This window comes from Oncorhynchus nerka, linkage group LG19 (assembly GCF_034236695.1).
Source record: "Oncorhynchus nerka isolate Pitt River linkage group LG19, Oner_Uvic_2.0, whole genome shotgun sequence".
Lineage (NCBI taxonomy): Eukaryota > Metazoa > Chordata > Actinopteri > Salmoniformes > Salmonidae > Oncorhynchus > Oncorhynchus nerka.
In genome coordinates, this window is record NC_088414.1 from 14,397,780 (window position 1) to 14,416,536 (window position 18,757).

Here is an 18,757-nt window from a genome sequence, read left to right on the forward strand (position 1 = left end):
TGAGAGAAAAGAGGCCATTACTGAGGCACACAATGAAATGAGCTCGGCACAGAGGGAGAATGCTAAATAGACCACTAAAGTGACAAAGCACATAAGCTTACACACAGCGGCCCAGCACTGTGGGCTACTGCCTACACAAACAAGACCCCCTGTGCACTAATATACCCAATCCAAATAGTTAGATTCCCTCCATGCATAATATTGTAGCATAGAAACTCAGTTACACACACTTACCTGTGGCTTGCCCCCCCACACACACACATACACACATTTGCCCCCCCCACACACACACACATACCCCCTCTAGACACACATGTACACACAGACACACACACCACCAACATATTTTCACTTTAGTTTGAGGGAGGACATAAGCCAGCTTCCAGTGACAGTCTTATAAAAGTCTATAAAACCCTCTTCAAGCTGACACACAGCACTTTAACACATTGTCCATCACATGTGGCTACGAGAGGAAGGCATTCGGATGAAAAGTGTTGAACTGCACTTTCAATTCCAGTCAATTTCATGAACTGCGATATCCCTAGTGTGCAGTTGGGTAAAGCGTATCAAGAACAGGCTGTAGTTGCAGCCTACCACACAGCATGAACACTGTTAAAATGAAGTGCTTCGTAACACCAAAACAAGTAGCAACTGAGCTGTAATCGATGCGAAGGAGCCGAAACCTTAACTTTGCTGGAGTATTGAAACACATTATCCTGAGATATTTTGAAACATTACTTGGTGTGACTTAACACCACTTAATCAAGTGTTCTGCAACACCTGTTTTGGTGTTTCGAGTTCGGTTAGATACTTCCTCTTTTGGTGTCGTTTCCTCTCTCTGAAGCTCCTAAACATTATTATGGGGTTTCAAGTCCTGTCGAGGACATTATCTGATCCCTTCTTTTGGAGTATTTTGTATTTTAATCGTCTCATCGTTGAACTTCATTTTGCCTGACGGTTTTTAAATCTGTTCATCATGAGAAATTATGCCTCATGGCACAACGAGTTGCTTAATACTAATATAGAGGTATACTTTTCTTTCTTCAAGCATGCATGCAACATTGTGTAAAATAACAATGAAGTCTGAACATTTTGAATTACCTACCGTCCTCGAAAAACAGAGCCACAGGGCAAAATAGGAAGTGCAAGGATATTAAAAACAGACTTCCAATGAGTTCAATAACTTCATTTTCTCTTTCTTTGGTTATTCTCATCAAATATAGTTAGAATTAGAATTCCACAACATTTCTTCGTCGACCCTTATCATGAATCAATATTTAAGGTAGAAACCGTTTGCATTTCTCAGTCTCACACAGTCTGCTAAAATATATCTATTTATGTTCGTTTTGATGCTGCATTTTACATACACTGAAACTCAAAGTGTTTTCAAACCCTCTCTTAAAAACACTAATATTCAGATTGAAGAACCACTCTGGGTGTTTCAGAATAATGCTATTCCATTTTTAAAAAAACACTTTCTGTGCATCGTAACACTTACATTCGGTTTACATTCAAACACCTTCCAAAAACGAGATCTCCGCACTAGTTTTCATGCAACACAAACAACATTACACAATCCCAGTGTTTTGAGTATTTCTATTTTGACAGTGAAGCCACTGTTACCGCCAGTGTTGCTTGATCAATTTCTCAATTTACAAACCAACACACGATTTCAGCCTTACAGACTATGGTCATGTGTACAGACTATGGTCATATCTTATTTCAATATCAATGAACAGAGGTGTATGTGAAATGAATGTGAAATGAATACCATTATTTTTGAATATGAGCCAAATCAAAGAAGAAACTCCCAATGGACTAAATAGACTATCTAGAACACAGACAGGCCAGATTTTGTTTAATAAACCTGTGACAAATAAATTAAATACTAGAATTGAGGGACATGATAATAAAAAATCAAATATTAGGCCTCCTCTCATATCTCTCGTGCGCTCCCTGTTTGATTTTCCCACGCTCTGGCATGTCACTTCCTGGTTCAACACCGTGGACAGCTCCGCCGTCTCTCACATTTTTTCACCAATCGCTATTCTGAGGCTCGAGGCAGGGGAGCAAAGTTTTGGTAAAATCTGAGTAACCGGTGCAGCTTTCCGTAAACCAACGTCTTCCTTCGCAAATGTTTATCAGAACCCGTAGTGGCGATTAGAGGACGAAAGGGAGGACGAAAGAGGGAGAGCAGAAACACGGAGACCGAGAGGAGCCGAGATTTTTTTTTTTTAATATGCGAAGAGACTGTGATTCCGCACAGATTTATCGCTTTCTACTTTTTGATTGCTGAGTGATAAACAGACGTCGATCGACCTCAGCGCTAGGAGGGAGCGGAGAGGAGAGGACTGCCGTGCGGGGGACGCAAAGGAACCGATCTGCATGTGAGAGCATTGATACGTTCCACACACCGGAGGCAAGAGATGCAGCCCTCGAGCAAGATCCTGAGTCTTATCGTCCTCGTCTTGATGGGCACAGAACTCACCCAAGTAGGTTTAAACACACGCCATTTTCCCCTCTGTATTAGAGCTACAACGTGGCGGGCGGTTAATTGGTCCGATAAAAGATTAAGAGGCTACCCAGTGCCTGCTCGCTAGACAGAGCTCCGGTAAATCATACAGTTTCCGCATTTAAACAGATTAACGGGTGGGATTACATGGCGATGATGTGGATACATTGTGCTACACCGGCGCAGATAGCGCCAGAAGCGCCCAATGAATGTCACACAGCCTGACCCTACCGGGGCTCTCTGTTTAACGCGCAGGGATACAGAGATATACAAAATCCTAAACGCCCAAATGTGTGTCAATATACAAATATATTACACACGTATAAATAAAGAGCAAATGTAATAAATGAATGACAAATATACCCATCCAAATAATCAATGTGCAGGTTAGGGTTATGTCAGAATGTTTTTAATTCCAAATCGAATCTTTGTGCTTTGTCTGCTAGATGTATCGTTATTCTGGATGTGTCGTTTTTTGTGTGAATAATCAGTCAAAGATGATTGCATATCAAGTAGCACGGTACAGCTGGTCCTTTGAAGATGCCCAAACGAGCAGTAAGAATTTGACTTCTGATAGGAATAGGGAGGTCTTCATTCTAATTGTATTTGTCTGGTATAAACCATTACACAACAAATTGATCCAATCACCAAAAATGTATCCCAGGCTGTAATGTGATGGAAGAATGTTGTCAAGTGTTGTTCTCCGTCTGAACCACCCACACAGCACTTCTGGGAGATGCTTATGGTGGTGCTGTCCATGGTGCTGATGGTTGGTTTATTGTTGTGAGGAAGTTGCCTTTAACTCACATTCTGCACATTTTACTCTATAGTTTAAAGTAAATTCCCATTTATTTTGCACACATGTTTACATATAGGGTTACACAGATATTGTAGCAATTATTTATGTTTCCCAAAACTACACGTGTGTCTGTTCCCAGAGACCTACAGACAAAAAAATAATGGCTCTAAATAGTACCAGATTGGGGTTATTTGGCTTGTAAGCATAGTGGAACCCTTTTTGGTGCTATATAGACCACTTTTTTCAAGGTTCTTTAAAGAACCATGCTCATGAGGTTCTAAAAGGAACCCGTATGACGCTATAAAACAGCCTTTCCTAAGGTTCTATAAAGAACCATTAAAAAGGTTCTTTATAGAACTAAAAAAAAAGCTCCGCTATGGTTACAATCCTTTTTGGGGCTATATAATATAACACTTTTTTATGGTAATTTTTAGAACCTTTATAAATAACTGTTTATTTTATGGAGAAGGGTTCTATAAATAACCGATATCAATCTGAAAGGTTCTGTGTTGCTGTAAATTTATAGGTGTTGAGTTGAATCAAGTGAGCTACCTCTGGAACAGCTGGGGGTCCATGAGGAGAGAATAGAGGAACTCTGACTGATTTAGTCAACCATTTTCAATTGACGCTAGGCCATGCAAAATCTTTCACAAGATATGCCACTGCCCAAAATCATATAGAGGAGCATAACACAGCACGTTAGATAAACTAGAAGGACACTCTCACTCACGGTTGCACAAAAAGAGCCCCAAAATATGAGCCACCTCCCCTACATTTTAAGTATCACTAAAAGAGCAAAGAACCCTTATGTGAACTGTAAAGAACCATTGAAGAGTCTTGAGTCATTATGGTTCCACATAGAACCAGCACCCTTCCCAAAGAACTCTTGAGGAACCCTAATATTTTTTTTGGTCTGTACACAGTCCTATCTCCCTAGGCATGAACAAGTTGACAACTGGTTAACAAGCAGAATGGACATTAGTTCAACATAATAATCCTGTCAACATGAATACATTATGTGGACATCTATTTGGCAATGCACAAACATAGACCACACAATATTCTACCAAATTTGAACCTTATTTTAATTAAAATTCAACCACAGGCCTCAACATTTAATTCATTTCAGATTGGATTAATGTTAGGGACAGATCTGAATTTACTAGGCAGGGACTGGTCTGCCTCAAGGTGTCATTTTAAAAAATGCACCCCCCCCCTACCCTAAGTAAAAAATATTTTCACTTGACCCTTGTACTATAAAATATATTGAACACCCTCCACCCTCATAGAATTAACTCAAAATAATGTGTTTACGACCACAAATAACAATAACTGTAGGGATCCTGTGTTTATAAACGTGGATATCGACTTTGCCACTTCAGCATTCTTTTGTGGTGCTGTCGATTCCACGGAGGGCTTACGGGCCAGAAGGTTGAGGGTTCGCCAACCACCACAGACAAGTTAACTCTCCCTGCCTGAGTGATTACACTACGGTCAGAGTTGGCTGCAGACACTATCAGCTAGGAGGAAATCACATTTTCAACATTTTGATGCAATATTTATAATTATATAAAATGTATGCAACATATTTTCCGCCAACACGTTTCTGTGCTAATGCACCACACAACTAATAAACATAGCATACCGACATTGGGCAATTCAATATCATGGTTTGCATTTTCAACACCACAATAAATAGACTATGTCAATCTGGACAAACAGAAAATACATCCCTACCTTCTAGACTTACCCAGTATCAAAGCCTTTGGCTTGACAATGTCCGAATGTCATTCAACTTCTCGGTATTCTGTATTAGGTGTCTCTTTCCATTCATCAACCAGCTGCTGCACAGTTTGGATTGATTGATTTTATTTGTCAGTTAAAATAAAACGTATACAGTTGAAGTTGGAAGCTTACATACACTTAGGTTGGAGTCATTAGAACTCATTTTTCAACCACTCCACAAATTTCTTGTTAACAAACTGTAGTTTTGGCAAGTCGGTTAGGACATCTACTTCGTGCATGACACAAGTCATTTTCCTAACAATTGTTTACATACAGATCATTTCACTTATTCACTGTATCACAATTCCAGTGGGTCAGAAGTTTACATACACTAAGTTGACTGTGCCTTTAAACAGCTTGGAAAATTCCAGAAAATGATGTCATGGCTTTAGAAGCGTCCGATAGGCTAATTGGCATCATTTGAGTGGAAGTGTACCTGTGGATGTATTTTAAGGCCTACCTTCAAACTCAGTGCCTCTTTCATTGACATCATGGGAACATCAGAAGAAATCTACCAAAAATAAACCACAAATTACATTTGACTTTTCTAAGTTGATCTTAGTCTTAAGGAATTATATTGAGCCATTACATCACTTCCTGGTTCACTAGGGTATAAAGATGAGGTAACACACATGCAATATCCCACTGTCATCCAACACCATGAAGAAAACAAAAGAACTGGCAGTTCAAAAGAGACAAATGGTTGGAGACCTTCTTAAATCTGTTAATGGCTACAAGAAGATCCACAAACGATTGAATATACCACTGAGTACTGTCAGGGCATTACTAAAAAATGTCAAAACTAAAAAATGAAAAAGATATGGACCAGTTGAAAACCTCAGGGGTAGAGGATGCAAATGCATTTTACCCCCGGGATAGGGAGGAGGATGGTGAGAGAAGCAACAAAATCCCCAATAATCATTTGTGGTTTAATTTTTGGTATGTACAATAATCTTTAATGGTGCCATTAATTGTGAAACCTTGATTTGGAGAACATTGACTTTTAAATAAATCAAAAAAATATTTTGGTTGGTTCCATTGAAACATTAATAAAGTATCGTATTTCTCACATGTTGGTATTTTGAGTTTATCTCTATAATTATATTGTTTATATTTGTTTAAGCATTATTTGTGCATTGCCAATCAGGGGTGCCAGTAATTTTGGAGCCCACTGTCAAAAGTTTGGACACACCTACTCATTCTACTCATTCGGGTGTTTCTTTATTTTTACTACATTTACATTTACATTTAAGTCATTTAGCAGACGCTCTTATCCAGAGCTAAATTGTATAATAACAGTGAAGACATCAATACTATGAAATAACACATGGAATCATGTAGTAACCAAAAAGTGTTAAACAAATCAAAATATATTTTATATTTGAGATTCTTCAAAGTAGCCACCCTTTGCCTTAATGACAGCTTTACACACGCTTGACATTCTCTCACCCAGCTTCACCTGGAGTGCTTTTCCAACAGTCTTGAAGGAGTTCCCACATATGCTGATCACTTGTTGACTGCTTTTCCTACACTCTGCGGTCCAATTCATCCCAAACCATCTCAATTGGGTTGAGGTCAGGAGATTGTGGAGGCCAGGTCATCTGATGCAGCACTCCATCACTCTCCTTTTTGTTTAAATAGACCTTACACAGTCTGGATGTGTGTTGGGTAATTGTCCTATTGAAAAACAAATGATGGTCTCACTAAGCGCAAACCGTATAGGATGGCGTATTGCTGCAGATTGCTGTGGTAGCCATGCTGGTTAAGTGTGCCTTGAATTCTAAATAAATCACTGACAGTGTTACCATGAAAGCACCCCCACAACATCACACCTCCTCCTCCATGCTTCACTGTGGGAACCACATGCAGAGGACATCCGTTCACTTACTCTGCGTCTCACAAAGACAGGGCGGTTGGAACCAAAAATCTGTACTCATCAGATCTGTGGACAAATTTCCACTGGTCAAATGTCCATTGCTCGTGTTACTTTGCCCAAGCAAGTCTCTTCTTCGTATTGGTGACCTTCAGTAGTGGTGTCTTTGCATCCATTCGACCATGAAGGCCTCACACAGATTCACACAGTCTCCTCTTCAACAGTTGATTTTGAGATGTGTCGGTTACTTGAACTCTGAAGCATTTATTTGGGCTGCAATTTCCGAGGTGCATTTAATTCTAATAAATCTGGGTCTTCCTTTCCTCTGGCGGTCCTCATGAGAGCCAGTTTCATCATAGCACTTGATGGTTTTTGCGACTGCGCTTGAAGAAACTTTAAAGGTTATAGAAATGTTCCTCATTGACTGACCTTCACGTCTTAAAGTAACGATGGACTGTCATTTCTCCTTGCTTATTTGACCTGTTCTTGCCATAATATGGACTATGTATTTTACCAAATAGGGATATCATCTGTATTCCACCGTTACCTTTTTACAACACACCTGATTGTCTCAAATACATTAAGAAGGAAATAAATTCCACAAATTAACTTTTAAAAAGGCACACCTGTTAATTGAAATGCATTCCAGGTGGCTACCTCATGAAGCTGGTTGAAAGAATGCTAAGAGTGTGCAAAGCTGTCATCAAGGCAAAGGGTGGCTACTTTGAAGAATCTCAAATATAAAATATAACTTTTTTGGTTACTACATGATTCCATATGTGTCATTTCATCATTTTGATGTCTTCACTATTATTCTGCAATGTAGAAAATAGTAGAAATAAAGAAAAACCTTGGAATGAGTAGGTGTGTCCAAACTTTTGACTGTTACTGTATAGTTAAAAATGTTGATAAATAATTTGCTGAGGGAAAATATACTTGATACGATTTTGATATGTTGTTGTCTCACCTAGCTATCTTAAGATGGATGCACTAATTGTAAACCACTCTGGATAAGATCGTCTGGTAAATGACTAAAATGTCTATTTTTTTTGTAAAAATTGCAAAGCCTGCTGAGTATTATTCTAATGAGCTCTGTCCTGAAACAAGGCCATTAATAGTACCCCAGTGTGCTTTGTTGTTGATTTTGGTATGTTCATTTTCACATATACATTTACATTTTGGTTATTTAGCAGACACTCCTATCCGGAGTGACTTGCTCAACTAAGGTAGATTAACAACAACATATCACAGTTATAACAATACATTTTTTTGCAACCGTTACTTGCAAATGTATTTTTGTATTTGAGTATGTATTTTAATAAAATAACATAAGAAAAACAAGTGTTTTGTAGTTTATTTTGATACACTGATCACTGTACTTTCTGTCTGAATCGTGTCCTGTTTTGCCCATCCTTTTGCATTACACACATACCCACAAAATAAATTGAGTTCTTCAAAGTTTCTTTGGGAAGGGTGAGGGTTCTATGTGGAACCATAATGACTCAAATAACCCTTTGAGCTCTTCAATGGTTATTTACAGTTCACAAAATGGTTCTTTGCTCTTTCAGTGATAATTCAAATGGAGGGGAGGTGGCTCATTAAGATATTTTGGTGTGTGTGGTTTGTGTGGTCATTCCAGTTCATCCAAGGTGTTGTGTTATGCAAGTGCATATTATGTCTATGGTTAGTGGCAGGGTTGTGTGAAACACTCATGTATGTGCTTCTGTCAATTGAGAATGGTTTGTTTTAAATGTATTTTTTAATGCTCTCCTCTGGGATCCCCAGCTGTTCCAGAGCTAGCTCTCTTGATTCAACTTGTCAATTAACACAATAACACCAATGGAATTTTAACAATATGAGATGGCTGACCAGAATTTACAAAACATGTATGGTTCTTCAAAAGGATCTACAGAGAACGTTTCAGGTTGAGAAATGTAAATAAGTACCGCCTTCTAACCAACGTCAGAGAAGGCGTGTTTGGAGAGGGGCATGGTTTATATAGCTAGGAGCTACTCTATTGGTGCCAACATTTGACTGTAGTGTCTCTGCAAATAGTGCACCATTAAAAGTTTACCCGGTTCATCTATGGAAAAGATACGTATAGGTTTCCCCTTTCATCTGTGTCTGGTGTTTGCTAGTTACTGGCTAGCTAGGTCTTCAGCTAGCTAGGTCTTCAGCTAGCTAGGTCCTCAGCTAGCTAGGTCTTCAGCTAGCTAGGTCCTCAGCTAGCTAGGTCTTCAGCTAGCAAGGTCTTCAGCCAGCAGGGAACAAAAGTGGGGAGGGTTGTTCAAAACTCTGACGCAATTGTCAAGTCAACACATCAATCAGTGTTGCTGTGATAATAACATCACAAGAGACATGCCAAATGGGATATACAGTGCCTTTGAGAAGCATTCAGACCCCTTGACTTTTCTCCCAATTATGTTATACTACAGCCTTATTCTGAAATTGATTGAATCTCAACTTAATACACAATTTTGACAAAGCAAAAACAGGTTTAGACATTGTTGCGAATTAAAAAAAAATACAAAACTGAAATATCAAATTTACATAATTATTCAGACTTTTTACTCAGTACTTTGTTGAAGCACCTTTGGCAGTGATTACAGCATCAAGTCTTCTTGGGTATGACACTACAAGCTTGACACACCTGTATTTAGAGAGTTTCTCCCATTCTCTGCAGGCACTGTCAGGTCGCTTGGGGAGCATTGCTACACAGGTTTTTTCAGGTCTCCCCAGAGATGTTTGATCGGGAGACTTGTCCGGAAGTCAATCCTGCGTTGTCTTGGGTGTGTGCTTAGGGTGATTGTCCTGTTGGAAGGTGAACCTTCGCCCCAGTCTGAGGTCCTGAGCGCTCTGGAGCAGGTTTTCATCATGGATCCCTCTGTACTTTGTTCCATTAATCTTTTCCTCGATCCTGACTAGTCGCCTAGTCCCTGCTGCTGAAAAACATCCTCACATAATGATGCTTTAGCCACTGTGCTTCACCATAGGGATGGTGCCAGGTTTCCTCCATACGTAACGCTTGTCATTCATTGTTTTCATCAGACCAAAGAATCTTGTTTCTTATGGTCTGAGAATCTTTAGGTGCCATTTGGCAACTTCCAAGCGGGATGTCATGTGCCTTTCACTGAGGAGTGGCTTCCATCTGGTTACTGTACCATAAAGGCCTGATTGGTGGAGTGCTGCAGAGATGCTTGTCCTTCTGGAAGGTTCTCCCATCTCCACAGAGGAACTCTAGAGCTCTGTCAGAGTGACCGTCAGGTTTTTGGTCTCCTCCCTGACCAAGGCCCTTCACCCCCGATTGCTCAGTATGGTCTGGCGGCCAGCTCTAGGAAGAGTATTGGTGGTTCCGAACATCTTCCATTTAAGAATGATGGAAGCCACTGTGTTCTTGGGGACATTCAATGCTGCAGAAATGTTTTGGTACCCTTCCCCAGATCTGTGCCTCAATACAATCCTGTTTAGGAGCTCTACGGACAATTGCTCTGACATGCACTGTCAAAAGTGGGACCTTATATAGACAGGTGTGTGCCTTTCCAAATCATGTCCAATCAATTTAATTTACCGCAGATGGACTCCAATAACTGAACTCCAATCTCAAGGATGATCAATGGAATCTGGAAGCACCTGAGCTCAATTTCAAGTCTCATAGCATTAGGGTCTGAATACTTATGTAACTAAGGTATTTTTTTCCTTTTTTTTAATACATTTGCTAACATTTCTAAAAGCCTGTTTTCATTTTGTCATTATGGAGTATTCTGTGTAGATTGGTGAGGAATTTGGAGCGTAATAAAATGTGGAAGAAGTCAAGGGGTCCGAATACTTTCCGAAGTTACTGTGTAAATATAAACACATCGATTTTTTTTTTTAACCTGACCTCATTTAAGCAATTTTGATGTTGTATGAGTTTCTTTGTGTATCACCAAATTAGCTTGAGATGATTTTACTGCAACACTGCTCACTGCATCCAAGTTGCTTGACATAGTTGTTTAAAAGCGCTGTTAGTCAAGGCGAGATCATAAATCATAAAAAGACATATCTCAGACTGGCCAATAAAAATAAAATATAGGCAAAAGAACACAGAGACTGAACAGAGGAACTCTGCCTAGAAGGCCATCATCTCGGTGTCGCCTCTTCACTGTTGACGCTGAGACTGGTGTTTGCGTGTACTATTTAATGAAGCTGCCAGTTGAGGACTTGTGATGCGTCTGTTTCTCAAACTAGACACTCTAATGTACTTGTCCTCTTGCTCAGTTGTGCACCGGGGCCTCCCACTCCCCTTTCTATTCTGGTTAGAGCCAGTTTGCGTTGTTCTGTGAAGGGAGTAGTACACAGCGTTGTACGAGATCTTCAGTTTCTTGGCAATTTCTCGCATGGAATAGCCTTAATTCCTCAGAACAAGAATAGACTGATGAGTTTCAGAAGAAAGTTCTTTGTTTCTAGCCATTTTGAGCCTGTAATTGGACCCACAAATGCTGATGCTCCAGATACTCAACTAGTCTAAAGAAGGCCAGTTTTATTGCTTCTTTAATTAGAACAACAGTTTTCAGCTGTGCTAACATAATTGCAAAAGGGTTTTCTAATGATCCATTAGCCTTTTAAAATGATAAACTTGGATACGCTAACACAACGTGTCATTGGAACACAGTAGTGATGGTTGTTGATAATGTACCTCTGTAAGCCTATATAGATATTCCATTAAAAATCTGCCATTTCCAGCTACAATAGTAATTTACAGCATTAACAATGTCTACGCTGTATTTCTGATCAATTTGATGTTATTTTAATGGTCAAAAAACGGTGCTTTTGATTGTTAGTGTAGCTGTTGCCAGAGAATTGACTGTTCATTTCTTTACCATAAGCCACTTCCAGTTTAGAGAATTTGGCAGTGCATGCAATCGGCCTCACAACTAATTGTTTTTATAATTATTTTTTCTCTGACAAAAATCTTCCTTCGGCCAAATGCAGCTGCGTACTCCTCCCCTAGAGCACTACATATCCCATAGTTCCTTAATGAAGATGTACTCAGAGCATAGCTAGTATGTGGGCAGTATGTATTCCAGAATTCCTTAATTAACATGTTTTTAGAATAGATAGTGAGGACAGTATTTGTTGTTGTTAGTTCAGGTTTTCAGTCATGCAGTGAAAGGCCAGCTGTTCAGTGAAAGGCCAGCTACATCTCCCTGCATGGCAGTTTTAGACCCCTCTCCCTGCCTGCCCTCTCACAGAGACCTGAAAAGCAGCTGCTGCTGTTTACAGTAATATAACAACCCTCTGTAACCCTCAAGGATTTAAGGCCCACCTCTCCCTCCAGCTTTATGAAGTGATATACAAAGTAACACAGCGAGCATGGGCCCATGAGTTCTGCAAAAATATGGAATTAGAGTTGGATAAATGTAGATAAACTTTTTTTGCAAGGACTTATACAGGATACTAACCTCAACATCAAAACCTTCATTCCAATTTTTGTATTTATTATGGATCCCCATTAGCTGCTGGCAGCAGTAACTCTTCCTGGGGTCCAGCAAAATTAAGGCAGTTTATACAATTAAAAAAACATTACAATACGTTCACAGATTTTGCAACACACTGTGTGCCCTTAGGCCCCTATTCCACCACATCTACAGTTCTAAATCCATGTGTATGTGTGTGTATAGTGTGTATGTTATCGTGTGTGTGCATGCATGCGTCTATGCCTATGTTTGTGTTGCTTCACAGTACCCGCTGTTCCGTAAAGTGTTTATTATCTGTTTTTGAAATATAATTTGACTGTTTGCATCAGTCACTTGATGTGGAATAGAGTTCTATGTAGTCATGGCTCAATGTAGTACTGTGTGCCTCCCATAGTCTGTTCTGGACTTGGGTACTGTGAAGAGACCTCTTGTGGCATGTCTTGTGGGGTATGCATGGGTGTCCGAGCTGTGTGCCTGTGTGCTCCCATTCTGGCTTCTAGGTCACCAGGCTGCTCATTATGGCGCACACCTGTCACCAGCGGTACGCGCATAATGACACTCACCTGGACTCCATCACCTCCTTGATTACCTGCCCTTTATATGTCACTCCCTTTGGTTTCTTCCCCAGTCGTCATTAATCCTGTTTCATGTTGGTGCGCTGTTTGTGTGTCTTGTTTTGTTCATTTTGTTAATTAATTAAATGTATTCACTCCCTGAGCTTGCTTCTCAGTGTACATCGTTACAATGTCAATACCTCTCATAAATACAAGTAGTGATGAAGTCAATCTCTCCTCCACTTTGAGCCAGGTGAGATTGACATGGATTTGATTAATATTAGCTCTCTGTGTACATCCAAGGTCCAGCCGTGCTTCCCTGTTCTGAGCCAATTGCAATTTTCCTAAGTCCTTTTTTTTGTAGCATCTGACCAAACAACTGAACAGTAGTCAAGGTGGTACAAAACTAGGGCTTGCAGGACCTGCCATGTTGATAGTGTTAAGATGGCAGATTGTGGCATATTTATTATGGACAGATTTCTCCCCATCTTAGCTACTGTTGTATCAATATGCTTTGACCATGACAGTTTACAATCCAGGGTTACTCCAAGCAGTTTAGTCATCTCAACCTGCTCAATTTCCACGTTATTTATTACAAGATTTAGTTGAGGTTCAGGGTTTAGTGAACGATTTGTCCCAAATACAATGCCTCTCGTTTTAGAAATAATTTGGTCTAACAAATCCCTTGCCACCCACTCTGAAACTAACAGCAGCTCTTTGTTAAGTGTTGCAGTCATTTCAGTCGCTGTGGTAGCTTACGTGTATAGTGTTGAGTCATCCACATACATAGACACTCTGGCTTTACTCTAAGTCAGTGGCATGTTGTTAGTAAAGATTGAAAAAAAGCAAGGGGCCTAAACAGCTACCCTGGGGAAGCTTTATCCACATTATAGCAGGGGTTGTAAAGCCATAACACATATGTTTTTCCAGCAGCTGACAATGATTGATAATGTCAAAATCTGCACTGACGTCTCTCAGCCAGTCATTTGTGGAATTGCTGTGCTTGTTGAGTGTCCTTCCCTATAAGCGTGCTGAACGACTGTTGTCAATTTGTGTCCTGTGAAATAGCATTTTATCTGGTCAAATACCGTTTTTTACAGAAGTTTACTATGGGTTGGTAACAGGCTGATTGGCCAGTTATTTGAGCCAGTAAATGGGGCTTTACTATTCTTGGGTAGCGGAATGACTTTAGTTTCCCTCCAGGTCTGAGGGCACACACTTTCTAGTAGGCTTAAATTGAAGATGTGGCAACATCGTCTGCTATTGTCCTCAGTAATTTTCCATCCAGATAGTCAGACCCCGGTGGCTTGTCATTGTTGATAGACAACAATAATTTATTCCCTCTTCCACCCTGACATTACGGAATTCAAAATTACAATGCTTGTCTTTCATAATTTGGTCCGATATACTTGGATAACTTGGATTAGTGTCAGCGTTTGTTGCAATTCACAATTCAATACCCAAAACCTTGATTTTGGACACAATTACCTGAATGGACTATTACTACCGAGTACTATCATGGAAAAATACTTCTAACAAGCCAAGACCTGCAGAAGAAACATATCGGAACCTGGAAATACCATCCAAAACAAAATTGCATGAGTAATGTTCAGACTGAACCTACTTTCTGAAGCCAAAAAGTAAAAGACTATCTCGAGGTAATTTTGTTATATGAAGCTTAATAAATAAGGCTACTAATCTGCTAGGAAATAATCTGACTGAAATTAAAGTGTGAAGTGAGAGGTGTGAAAACTCAAAAAATGCAGGAGAGTTTCACAGCCTCTCCCCACCCAAATGCAGAGGCCTTTGAAGCCCTCTCCATCTGTGCAGAGAAAATATCCTCCTCAGAATCCCCAAAATACAACAGCCACAGGACAACTTTGTTTGGACATTGTAAAGCACCATTCGCCAACACTGACAAGATAAAGCTAGCTAGCGGCCTCGTTTTCCACGTGGAAAAGATGGACGGAGAGGTACTAGCTACGTTAGCTGGGATTTTCTACAAGGAATCTGCCTCCCGAAAATAGCTTCTCCCAAGTGGGTCTGACACCTACTCCCCATTGCCTGCTGCACTGCTGCTTGGATTCCACCTGGCGATCTGTTCACCGTTTGCTCTGGCCTGTCTCCCCCTATCTGGTATAGGTACCCCCGCCACACTCCCCCCTCTCTCCCGAGCTTTCTCTTGCCTCCAGCACACATACACTGTTGAGGCAAGTAACTCTGAACTTACAACGGCTAACCCAAAGTTATATTTTTCGCTTGTGCTTTATGCTATTTGCCTCATGACGCCTGCATGCTTTGTTGACTATGAACTTGCTTGTTTACCCAACCGTGGGAAAGTCTGTTTGTTTCCACACTCGGGACTCTGACTCTCTACTGGTTACACAGACTCTTGGCCTCATATCCTATTCTAACCACCTCTTGCTGGCTTTGTATTCATGTTACCTGATGAAATTGCTGTACAATATGATCTTCTTGCCATCTAATACACATTCATATGTTATAAATCAGCACTGCAGAGCTCTCCCTGTCCTCTGCCGTTCCCTGATTGTATTACTATTGATTATATCTGGAAATGTGCAAGTACACACTGGCCCATCTACTGTTGCTAGTCCCAATTCTGAAATAGTGCTCTGATATCTGCTTCACTGATTTCTGCTCACGTAAAATCCTGGGATTTCTGCACGTTAACACCAGAAGCTTATTACCTCAAATGTATCAATTGAAACTGTGGGTTCACAACTCCATTCCAGAAGTGTTGGTCATTACTGAGACGTGGTTAAGAAATAGTGCTTTGAACACTGATGTTAACCTTTTTCTGCAAGGCAGATCTTCCAAAGGTGGTGGAGTGGCAATCTTTACCAAGGAACACTTTCAGTGCTCGGTTGTCTCCACCAAGGCTGTTCTCAAACAATTTGATCTGCTGGATTTACACATTAAACTTTCAAATAATTATTTGTTGACTGTTGCTCGGTGTTATAGGCCACCATCAGTAACAGCCTGTACCCTAAATGCCCTAAACTCTCTCCTGGCCCCTTACAATAAGTCTTAATTCGTCCTGCTAGGTGACCTAAACTGGGACATGTTTAAACCACCTGACCAAGTCCTAAAGCAATTGGGCTCTCTAAATCTTGCTCAGATTATAACCAATCCCACACAGTATGACTCCAAACACAAAGAAAAGGCATCTCTCCTTGATCTTATCCTTACAAATAATCCTGATATAGGTATCAGTCTGGTGTTTTATGTAATGACCTTAGTGATCACTGTTTTACAGCCTGTGTTCGTAATGGCTGCTCAGTGAAACGACCTGTACTGACTTGTCATAGACGCTTGCTAAAAAAGTTGAGCAAGCCTTCCTTCATGATCTGGCCTCTGTAAATTGGTATAGAATCAGCTTGATCCACTCTGTCGAAGACACTTGGCCCTTCTTTTTTGATATTTTCAGGGGTAACAAATACACGCTCATAAGCTAAATGAGAATTAAAAACAAGTCAAGAATTTTATTTGGCAAATCGCTCGGCACACGGCATTCCGGCTGACTTGCTCTCGTTCAGGCAAATTAGAAATAAGTACACTCAGGCTATCCGGAAGGCCAAAGTTAGTTACTTTAAGGAGCAGCCCTCTCTCTGTGGGTCTAACCCCAAGAAGTTCTAGAAAACGGTTACAGACCTGGAGAATAAACCCTCCTCATCACAGCTGCCCATGTCCCTTAACGTTGATGATGTGGTTGCTGCTGAAAAGGAGCACATGGCTGAGCTCTTTAATCACCACTTCATTAAGTCAGGATTCCTATTTGACTATGCCATGTCTCCTTGCCTGTCCAACATTTCCTCATCTCCCACCCTTTCTAATGTGACTATGCTCCTCCGTCTTTTTCCCCTGACCCACTACAAAGTATCTCCCTGTAGGCAGTTTCTGAGTCCGAGGTGCTAAAGGAGCTCCTTAAACTTGACCCCCAATAAACATCTGGTTCAGATGGTTTAGACCCTTTCTTCTTTAAGGTTACTCCCATATAATCGTCAAGCCTATCTCTGAGCTTTTTAACCGGTCCCTCCTCTGTAAGGAGGTTCCCATTGCTTGGAAGGCAGCCATGGTGTGTCTTTTATTTAAAGGGGGATATCAAACTGATCCTATCTGTTATAGGCCAATTTATGTTTTGCCCTGTTTATCAAAAGTGTTGGAAAAACGTGTCAATAATCAACTGACTGGCTTTCGTGATGTCTGTAGTATTCTCTCGGGTATGCGGTCTGGTTTCCGCTCAGGTTATGGATGTGTCACTGCAACCTTAAAGGTCCTAAATGATGTCACCATTGCCCTTGATTTTAAGGGATATTTTTACTGACTTGGCCGAAGCTTTTAATATGGTAGACCATTCCATTCTTGTGGGCTGGCTAAGGAGTATTGGTGTCTCTGAAGGGTCTTTGGCCTGGTTTGCCAACTACCTTTCTCAAAGAGTGCAGTATATAAAGTCAGAACATCTGCTGTCTCAGGCTCAGCCACTGCCTTTCACCAAGGGAGTACCCCAAGACTTAATCCTAGGCCCCACACTCTTCACAATTTACATCAACAACAGAGTTCAAGCAGTAGGAAGCTCTCTCATCCATTTATGTGCAGATGATACAGTCTTATACTCAGCCGGCACCTCCCCAGATTTTGTGTTGTACGCAATAAAACAACATTTTCTTAGTGTCCAACAAGCTTTCTCTGCCCTTAACCTTGTCTCGAACACCTCCAAAACAGGTCATGTGGTTTGGTAAGATGAATGCCCCTCTCCCCACCGGTGTGATTACTACCTCTGAAGTTTTAGAGCTTGAGGTAGTCACCTCATACAAGTACTTGGGAATATGGCTAGACGGTACACTGTCCTTCTCTCAGCACATCAAAGCTGCAGGCAAGATTAAATCTAGACTTGGTTTCCTCTATCGTAATCGCTCCTCTTTCACCATAGCGACTGGAACGAGCTGCAAAAAAAACACTCAAACTGGACCGTTTTGTCTCCATCTCTTCATTCAAAGACTCAATCATGGACACTCTTACTGACAGTTGTGGCTGCTTCACATGATGTATTGTTGTCTCTACCTTCTTGCCCTTTGTGCTGTTGTCTGTCCAATCATTTTTGTACCATGTTTTGTGCTGCTGCCATGTTGTGTTGCTACCAATGTGTTTTCATGTGTTGCTGCTATGCTATGTTGTTGTCTTGTCGTGATGTGTGTTTTGTCCCATATATATGTATATATATATATATATTTTTTTTTTTAGATCACAGCCCCTGCCCCCGCAGGAGGCCTTTTGCATTCTGGTAGGCCATCATTGTAAATAACAATTTGTTCTTAACTGACTTGCCTAGTTAAATAGGCATAGTTTACATAAAAATCAATATAAATTCTTACAGAGTCCTGCTGTTCTGTCTTAGGTTCAAATATGATTTGAAATCTTTCAAAAACTTACAGCGCTTGGAGTGTCAAATGGGCGCAGTTTGCACGTTTGAGATATTTCTGTTTCCACTGCACCTGAAAGCTCAGTCAAGCACAGTATTTGAAATGATTTTGAATAGTATTTGAATCCAGGTATGCTGCTGTAACAGTAATATAACAGCTCTCTGTAACTTTCAAGGTTTCAGGTCCACTCTATCTCCACCTCTCTCTTCCTGCATTCTTACAAAGGCCTGATGTTCAGACCTAGGTTCAAATCATTTCTAAATAGTATTTGAAATAATCTGTGCTTGATTGAACTTGTCTGGCTTAATTGACCAATATAGTAGACCCAAAACCCACA

The 18,757-nt window shown here is 40.5% G+C and overlaps 1 protein-coding gene across 1 annotated transcript in view; it reads left to right on the forward strand.

Annotated features, from left to right (window-relative positions):
• The first annotated feature begins 2,008 nt into the window (after nt 1–2,008).
• The window catches only part of LOC115101084 (noelin-like), a 55,859-nt gene continuing 39,110 nt past the window's right edge, over nt 2,009–18,757 (forward strand). The window contains exon 1 of the mRNA XM_029620267.1: nt 2,009–2,492. Coding sequence (XP_029476127.1) covers nt 2,427–2,492 — 66 coding nt within the window. The 5' untranslated portion in view covers nt 2,009–2,426. The remainder of the gene's footprint in view (nt 2,493–18,757) is intronic.